This window comes from Mobula birostris, chromosome 6 (genome assembly GCF_030028105.1).
Source record: "Mobula birostris isolate sMobBir1 chromosome 6, sMobBir1.hap1, whole genome shotgun sequence".
Lineage (NCBI taxonomy): Eukaryota > Metazoa > Chordata > Chondrichthyes > Myliobatiformes > Myliobatidae > Mobula > Mobula birostris.
Window position 1 is genome coordinate 54,840,188 of NC_092375.1, and position 9,899 is coordinate 54,850,086.

Below are 9,899 nucleotides of genomic sequence, written 5' to 3' on the forward strand. Positions count from 1 at the left end.
TAAAACATAAAATGTTTGATTATCTTCTGTGGCAGTAGGGGCAATCAATATTGACCTAGTGTAGACCATTGATTGCTATAGAGCAAATATTAAGGAGTCGTATATAACAGGATACAACGCCATTTGGTGTGAGCAACCAAATGTGAATTTTTACCCCTGAGGTTTCAAACATAGTGATGAACACATTCATCATGTTGTTAAATGGAATCAAGCTGTGATATTTTTAACAACATTGCAATTACAACGTGTAATCAAAATGAAATAATCTAGCAGGATCAGAGGCCTCCTGCCATCGTGCAGTCATTTTCAGGTGCATAGTTAAGCAACCACTTAAAACAACGTGTGTTCCTCAGTAAATTATGGGAACAACAAACAAACAGCTGCTAAAAGCAACAAAATGGCAGCATTCATGAATTATATCTAATCAGTGAACAGTTATGACATGACAATTATTGCATCTAAAAAGATTTTTGAAACTAAATTGACTTTCTCAAAAGAACGAAGTAACTCATCTGTGTTTTATTTATTAAAACGTTAGATAAAATAGATATTATTTTTGGCCCAGAAGCACGCTCACAGGTGAAAAACTTGTCAAAAGCAAAACAGGAATACAGAAGATCAAGTTACATGCCAAGAACCATGAAATTAAGGCATTTTAAATGTGTAGGTTCAGTAAAATATCCCATCTGTTTTCAATAAGCAAAAATAAACTATTTCTACAAAGCACTTCAGATGAGATCCAGAGTAAAAAACTTGGGGAAATATCTTATTGAAGCATTCAGCTTCTTCCCTCAAGAGACTCAATCAAATGTCTGATGATATACTAGTTATCTACTCAGGTGTAGCAAGGTATTTAAACTGTTAAAGAAATTGGGACGAGGGACTGTTTTGAATAAAATGAAACATCTTATTCCTTTCCAGCAAAATCTTGAGAATATATACCACCCTAGGGATTTTGGTAGGCAAATAAAACTGATTAAAACCTGTTTCCTTTCTAAGGAAGAATTGTGAAATTGACGGGTAATATCTTTGATACATTTATAGAGGGGGAGAGGTGTGCAGAGTTGGGAATAGAGGGTGAGAGGATGTAGGGAGAAAGGAAAGATGTAGGGGAAGAGAAGGAGTGAGAGGAGTAGGGAAATGGGGATGGTGAGGATGGGAGGAGTGAGGAAGAGGAGGGAAGAGGGAGGGAAGGGGAGAGGGCAACAAGAGGGAGGGGAAGGGGTAAACAGTAAGAGAAGGGGAAAGGGAGAAGAGAGGGATCAGTGAGAGTGGGACAGGGAGAGGGAGAAGAGAGGGGTGGGAGGAAAGAGTGAGTGAAGAATGAAGGAAGGGTGAGAGAAGAATGAGGGTGTTGGGGGAGGGGGCAGAGAGGGGATAGTGAGGGGGGACGTTGGTGAAGGGGGAGGTGACAAGGCGGGAACGAGGGGAGGGAAAAAAGGAAGGAGGGGAGAGCTAGGGAGAGTGAGAGTAGGAGGGGAGAGGGAGGGGAGCAGAAGGTGAGGGAGATGGAGGGGACAGGGGAAGGGAAAAGTATGGGGGGAGTGGAGAACGGGGAGGAGAGGAAAGGAGGGCAGAGGGGAGATGGCAGGGAGGAGAGAGGGGGATTGGAGAGGATAGGGAGAAGGGAAGGGAGAAAGAGGAAGGGGGGAAGATGGGCAAGAAAAAGAGAGGAGAGAGAAGGGGGGAGAGAGTGGTGTGTGAAGGGATGGGATAGAGATGTGAGTGGATAGAGAGTGAAGAGAGAGGGACAGGAAGAAGGGGAGGGGAGAGGAGAGAGAAGGAGGTTGGGAGAGGGGAGAGGGATGTAGAGAGGATGTGGCGGGGGTCGGGAGGGATGTGGGGAGACAGGGAGAGAGGGAGATGGAAGGGGGGAGAGTGGGAATTGGTGAGGAGAGTGGGGGAGCAGGAGGGGAGAGAGGAGGAATGGGCAGAGCATGGGGAACAGGAAAGAGACAGGGAGAGGTACATAGAGAGACAGGGAAATGATGGGGAGAGGTGTGGAGAGAGGGGCATACAGTTGGTGGGAGTGGTGGGGAGAGGGGGTAAGAGGGGCATATGGGGAGAGAGTGGAGTAGATATGGGAGAGGAGAGAGGGGCAGGGGTGAAGAGGTACGGATATGGGGAGTGAGGGGGAGAGGTGGAGGAGTGTGGCCAGGGAACATAGAAGATCCAGGGGAGAGTGGAGAGGAGAGAGAGAGGGGGTAGAGAGTGGGTGGAGAGAGGGGGGGAGAGAGGGAAAGGCAGAGGATGGGGGAAGAAGGGGGAGTGGTGGAAGGGTTGTGGTGGTGCGGAGATGGGGAGTGAGGAAGAGAGGTGGAGGAGTAGGTCTGGGGAACATGGAAGAGGCAGGGGAGACTGGGGAGGGGTGAGGGAGGTGATGAGGAGTTAGGGAAGGAGGGAGAGTGGTTGGGAGGGTGGAGGGAGGGAATGAGAGTGGGAAGTGGAGAGCTAGAGCTGGGGAAGAGCTGGTCATTAGGTATCATATGAACTGTGTGGTCAAGGTACTATCTAGAGTGCTATTTGTGTGATAACAGTGAGCTCACTTTGAGTGTTATAACTGTGCTATTAGCATGTGAAGTGTATCATATAGAGAGGTGGATTATGATATCATACTAAGTGTACGTAATGCATAGTATGCATTGTATAACATTCAGTCTGTGGCACATAAGATCTATATTACTACATGGATAAATAATTTACTCTTCATTAGTTGTATTTAATAGTCCACTGCTGCTTTACAGTGAGAACACTTCTTTATGGGTGAATTGAAATGAAAGAGTGTTGGCAGGTGATTCTAACTCAACTTGGCACTGTAGCCAAGATGATCTTATCTATGACTGATACCTGGATTTTAGTTTTCCAGCAGACAACAATGACAATAACCAGAGGTAGTAGAGCTTGTTTTCCATTTTCACAGTCCGTAATTACTGATTTCTGTAATAATGCCCCAGTACTGAATTATCTCAGCCAAAATCAATGTTCTTGTCATTTACCGAGGAGAATGATGTTTGAATTTTTAAATGTGGACATGGAAATTTCAGAACAGACATGAACTAAACACTGACTTCCTATGAAATGTATTTAAAGCATACCAGCAGCAATGATAGATACCATCATAGATGTACCGTGAAGAACATTCTGACAGGCTGCATCACTGTCTGGTATGGGGGCTCCATTTTGGGTACTAGCCTACAAAGTGCCCAGGACATCTTCAAGGAGCGGTGTCTCAGAAAGGCAGCGTCTATTATTAAGGACCTCCAGTACCCAGGGCATGCCCTTTTCTCATTGGTACCATCAGGTAGGAGGTACAGAAGCCTGAAGATACACACTCAACAATTCAGGAACAGCTTCTTCTCCTCTGCCATCCAATTCCTAAATGGACATTGAACCCATGAACACCACCTCACATTTTTAATATATATTATTTCTGTCTTTGCACTATTTTTAATCTAGTCAAAATACATATACTGGAATTGATTTGCTTATTTACTTGTTTTTACTTTCTTTTACTTCTGTATTATGCTGCTGCTTAAGTTACCAGATTTCATGACATATGTCAGTGATAATAAACCTGATTCTGATTCTGATTGTTAAATAAAAACCCTCATTTTATAGTGAGGACAACTTTCTTTAAATCTGCTGGTGACAACATTCCATAAAATAGCCAAAGAAAAGTGAGACGTTCAAGGCCAAGTGCTTGTCCACTCAGAATAGTAAAAGATAGATGTAGCACCTTTATAGATAGATTGATCTGAATTTCTACTTTAAGGCCATCATGGTGCAGGTGATTTTCATACATGGTTGCTAAAGGAATCACTTTGAAATGCAACACTGATGCAACTAACTTTAATTTAATAGTAGAACAGAGAACAGTAGAGCACAGTATGGGCTCTTTGGTCCACAATGTTGAGCAACCAATATAAACCTACTCCACAATCTATCTAAACCTTTCCTCCCACACAGCTCATAACCCTCCAATTTTCTCACATCCAAAGGTTCAAGGGTTAATTTTATTGTTGAAGTATGCGTGTACAATACAAATCTGATATTTGTCTACTCCAGATAACAGTTAAGTACAGAAAAACCATGTGAGTTGGTGAAAGAAAAGACATCAACTACCCCCCCGCATGAAAAAGAAAAGAAACAAAACTTGCAGACCCCAAAATCACCTCTCCCCAGCAGCAAAAACAACCACAATAATAAATACCAACCCCCTACACATAACAATCCTGACCCCCTCACTCACAGAAAACAACAGTGACAGTTCCTGTCTAAGAGTCTTATACACCCCTACTGCATCCGGTTCTACTAGTATCACTGACAGTGCATTGCAGGAACCATAAATCTGTAAAACAGCCTGATTCTGACATGTCCTGTAAGCGTTCCTCTACTCACCTTGAACTGACGCTCTCTGTGTTAGCCATTGCCACTCCTGGAAAAAGGTGCTGCCTGTCCACTCTATCTATGCCTCTCATAATCTTAAACACCTCTATCAAGTCAAGTCAAGTCAAGTCAAGTTTATTGTCATTTTGACCATAAGCTGCTGGTACAGTACACAGTAAAAACAAAACAATGTCCTCCAGGACCCTGGTGCTACATGAAACAACACAAAACTAAACACAAGGCTACACTAGACTATGTAAAATAAACATAAAAACTGCACTAGACTACAGACCTGCACAGGACTACATAAAGTGCACAAAGCAGTGTAGGGCAGTACAATAATTAATAAACAAGACAATAGGCACAGTAGAGGACAAATTACAATATAATAATAAATGATGTAGGTGTCAGTCTACATTCTGAGTATTGAGGAGTTTGATGGCTTGGGGGAAGGAACTGTTGCACAGTCTGGTCATGAGAGCCCGAATGCTTCGGTGCCTTTTGCCAGATGGCAGGAGGGAGAAGAGTTTGTGTGAGGGGTGTGTGGGGTCCTTCACAATACTGTTAGCTTTGCGGGTGCAGCGTGTGGTGTAAATGTCTGTAATAGTGGGAAGAGAGATCCTGATGATCTTCTCAGCTGACCTCACTATCTGCTGCAGGGTCTTGCGATCTGAGACGGTGCAATTCCTGAACCAGGCAGTGATGCAGCAGCTCAGGATGCTCTCGATACAACCTCTGTAGAATGTGGTGAGGATGGGGGGTGGGAGATGGACTTTTCTCAGCCTTCACAGAAAGTAGAGATGCTGCTGGGCTTTCTTGACTATGGAGCTGGTGTTGAGGGACCAGGTCAGATTCTCCGCCAGGTAAACACCAAGAAATTTGGTGCTCTTAACGATCTCAACGGAAGAGCCATCAATGTTCAACGGAGAGTGGTCACTCCGTGCTCTCTTAAAGTCAACAACCATCTCTTTTGTTTTGTTCACATTCAGAGACAGGATGAGTTATATCTCATCCTCGTTAGCTCCAAAGAAAAAGTCCTAACTTGCTCCAACATTTCTCATAAAACATGTCCTCTAATCCTGGAAGTATCCTGGTAAATCTCCTCAGCACCTTTTCTAAATGTTCCATGTCCTTATAATAATGGAAAAACTAGAACTGAGTGTGGTCTAACTAGTGTTTTATAAAGCTGCAACATTACATAATATCTCTTGAACTCAATCCCCTGATTAATAAAGACCAGCACACTGTAAATATTCTTAATCACACTATTAATTTGTGTGATGATTTATGGGATCTATGGACTTGGATTATGAATATTATTATGAAATATTATGAATTTTGTCATTAACCTTGTATTTCACATTCAAGTTTGATTTTCCAAAGTTTATAAAGTCAGACCTTTCTAGTTTGACCTCCATCTGCCACTTCTCCATCCTACTCTGTATCCTGTCTTTATCCCACTGTAATCTTTGACAACCTTCTACACTGCCAACAACACATCCAACCTTTGTGTCATCCGCTAACCTACTAACCCACCCTTCCACTTCTTCATCGAAGCCAATTACAAAAATCACAACGAGCAGGGATCCTGGAACAGATCCCCACAGAACACCACGAGTCACCGACCCCCAAGCAGAATGTGCACCGTATAATACCTTTATCACCTTTTGTGAGCAAGTCAATTCCAAATCCACATAGTCAAGGTTCAATGCACTAATGCCTCATGATCTTCTCAATGAGCCCACCGTGGAGAAACTTGTCAAAAGCCTTAATAAAATCCATTTACACCACACTCACTGCTCTACCTTCAAATGTTTCTGTTACCTCCTGAAAATGTTATTAGGCACGTGAAGCACAATCTGCCATTCACAAAGCCATGTTAGTTATCCCTAATCATAATGCTTCTTCAAATGTCATAAATTCTGTCCTTGAGAATCCTTTCCAACATAAGAATCCTAGGACCCTCCAGCACAGAAACAGGCCCTTTGGCCCTTCAATTCCATGTTGAACCATTAATCTGCCTAGTCCCATTAACCTGCACTTGAACCATAGCCTTCCATACTCCTCCCATCCATGTACCTATCCAAATTTCTCTTAAATGTTGAAATTGATCTGCATCCCCAGCTTGCACTGGCAGCCCATTCCACACTCTCACCACCGTCTGCATGAAGCGGTTCCCCCTCATATTTCCCTTAAACATTTCACCTTTCACCCTTAACCCATGACCTCTAGTTGTCATATGTTTGATAGAGTGGTTCTGGGCCTGAACTTGCTGAAGTTTAGAAGAATGCGGGGGGATCTCCTTGAAACCTATAAAATATTTTAAAGCCTAGACAGAGTGAATGTGGAGAGGATGCTTCCTATAATGAGGGAGTCTAGGACCAGAGGGCACAGTCTCAGAACTCAGGGAGGTCCATTTAAAACAAAGTTGAGGAAAAATGTCTTTAGCCAGAGAGTGGTGAATCTGTATAATTGACTACCACAGACAGCTGTGCCGGCCAAGTCATAGGGTATATTTAAGGCCGAGTTTGATAGGTTCTTCATTAATTAGGGCATCAAAGGTTATGGGGAAAAGGCAGGAGAATAGAGTTGAGGGGGATACTGAATCAGCCATGATGGAATAGCAAAACAGACTCGAAGGGCCAAGTGGCCTAATTCTACTCCCATGTCTTATGGTTTTATGAAATCCACGCTGAAGCAGGAACTCTCCAAAGCTCCTATAATATGCATGGTTTATTTTATTCTAATAAAACAACAAATAAAAGACCCCAGTCCAAAAATTTAATCCATTTCTATATGCATGATTGTGAATGCGAGATTGTTATCAGTTTAAAATAATTATATTTGACACCGTGACCAAGCTGAACTTCTCTATGTCTGACCATTGAACTTCAATTTTCCAGCAATAATCACTGAAAACACCCAGATGATAAATCTCCCCCTTCCACATTCAGGTAAATACAATTTCTTTGATGTGATTCCAGTGGTCCCTCTAAGGATATGTTTCAGGTTACATTTCAGTGAATGTGGTCTGCCCTATGTAGGCTGTCCACGAGGCAGCCTCATCTTGCGAGTGTATTAATCACTATAGTTAGAAATCAAAGGGCCTAATCCCTGTTTGAAGAATGACTCTTGAAGTCTTTCTCAGTAATATGATATGCACAAAATTCCAATGTAATAACTATGCATGCCAACTTGGATATTGACACCAATTACATTGTTATAAAATGTGGGCACTGTCAACCATATTATAGGCTTTGCTGACTGTAAAACCCACCTGTGGTACAGGAATTGTTTATTTCGCTCTGGTAGCATTATTTAAGACACTTTTCTGGTGGTACCAAATTCAGATTCAGATTTATCGAAACATACAGTGAATCGCGTCATTTGTATTAACAGCCATACCAAGGATGTATTTACAACATCCAAAAAATGTCGCCACACATTCCGGTGCCAACATAGCAAGCTCTCAATGCTCAACAGTACATTGCGGTCATCTCCAGCACTAAAGTCTTATCAATGACCTTGCATAGCCTTTTCAACTGCAGATCTAATTAATTGATTTCGACCATTACACTTGAAATTTACAAAAGGTACAGACAAATTTCTTTTTCATTTTAACAGGGAGAAGAAAACAACTTCGAATGGTTAAAGATCCAATTTATCAGAATACATACCACATGAAAAGATACCAACATTCTGGATAAATCTATGAGCCAAAAAATTTAAAAGTAATAAATTTATATCAGTTATGTAAGTTTTTAAATACGCGAATTTGGGGAGAGAAACACAGTTAACCTTTCAGTTCAATGACCTTTCATCATAACCTTTTCTCTCTTGTCATGAAAGGTCATTGATCTCTCTACCAATGCTACCTAATTGCTTAGTACATGAAGTATTTTTCTTTACTTCAGATTCCCAGTTTCTGCTCTATTTTCATTTACAATATAATTTTGATAGCTTTAGCATTTAGCATTCAGTAGTATTGTAGAATATTGTGAATAAAACATGTAAGAATTGTTTTATGTAATAATTGTTGGATCTGTTTATTTTCTGATCCTTGGGGTTCTTCTTGGAGTCAAAAATCACGAGCAGTCTTAATTCTAATGATTGTTTATTTTAGTGTACAAAAAAGATACACATACTAAGTGAAGTAAATAAAGAGCTGAGAAATGATACAAAGACGTGAATGAATGCAGACACAGAAGAAATAAAGATGGTGCCTCTGAAAAATCCATCACTTTTATAGATAAGAAATTCCTTAGATAGAAATAAATCAGTTAATGGACTACATAATTCAAACAATTACATCACATGGGTAAATGCTAATACTTAGCCAATGAAAAATGAGAAAGGTGATAAAACATTAGTTTAGTTGCTATACTGCTTTCTACCATTGAGTGGGAATGAAACACCACATATTGTGAAAAATACATGAGTTTTGTAAAAAGTACTAATCTTTTAAAAAGTATTATTTCAAAAAACACTGATTTCCAACAGTCCCCACTTTTGATTCTATAAGGGACCCTGACAGAATCACATCTGAAAATTCTGAGGTGGAAAAGCTTAAAGTATCTATGTTACGGTAATCACTTTTAAACAAACATAAAACATGTCGATTATGATAATAATGTCCAATACTATATTTGTGCTTCCCACAGTACTTATCTTAATCTGGAGGCACTTTAGCTCACTTGCAGTGGTTAGCATTTATTCACTTACTTTTCCCTTCTACTTTAACTGCTGAATTGGTAATGAGCAGTTCTTGGTAAGAAACTTACCACCAAGTTCCTAAGGGTTTCTTATGCAGTTTCTTGACCTGAATCCTCTCGCCAGGAACTAAGGTTTGTCTTCCTTCCCATGGACCACTCCAAGCAGAAGAACCCTGTTGGGAAGCAGACTGAACAGCTTGTGTTAGTTTCGCACGATAACCAACCAAACTACCTGACATAACATGTATATCAGCCTCTCTGAGACCGAGAACTCCCAGTAGTGACATAAGTCACCCCGTCACCACGTCAAATTGACTCAATTTTGTGTTCTTGTTTGGGGAGGTCCTGATGCTGCATAAAACCAAAGTAAGACTATAGACTATGGTACACCATACCATCTACAAATTTGCTGACGATACAACCACTGTAGAATCTCAGGTGGTGATGAGAGGACGTACAGGAGTGAGATATGACAACTAGTGGAGTGGTGCCACAGCAACAACCTGGCACTCAACATCAGTAAGATGAAAGAGCTGATTGTGGACTTCAGGAAGGGTAAGATGAAGGAATACGTACCAATCCTGATAGAGGGATCAGAAGTGGCGAGAGTGAGCAGCTTCAAGTTCCTGGGTGTCAAGATCTCTAAGGATCTAACCTGGTCCCAACATATTGATGTAGTCATAAAGAAGGCAAGACAGCAGCTGTGCTTTATTAGGAGTTTGAAGCAATTTTGCATGCCAACAAATACACTCAAAAACATCTGTATTTGTACCGTGGAGAGCATTCTGACAGGCTGCATCA

General features: G+C 41.3%; 1 protein-coding gene across 2 annotated transcripts in view; it reads left to right on the plus strand.

Annotated features, from left to right (window-relative positions):
* LOC140199795 (cell surface glycoprotein CD200 receptor 1-B-like) overlaps nt 1-8,546 on the plus strand; it is a 51,947-nt gene extending 43,401 nt beyond the window's left edge. Inside the window, exons 6-7 of one of the 2 annotated variants that reach the window (XM_072262286.1) lie at nt 7,290-7,340; nt 8,011-8,546. In XM_072262286.1, coding sequence (XP_072118387.1) covers nt 7,290-7,340; nt 8,011-8,093 — 134 coding nt within the window. In that variant the 3' untranslated portion in view covers nt 8,094-8,546. The remainder of the gene's footprint in view (nt 1-7,289; nt 7,341-8,010) is intronic. The other variant, XM_072262287.1, reaches the window with a different exon arrangement.
* The last annotated feature ends 1,353 nt before the right edge of the window (nt 8,547-9,899 follow it).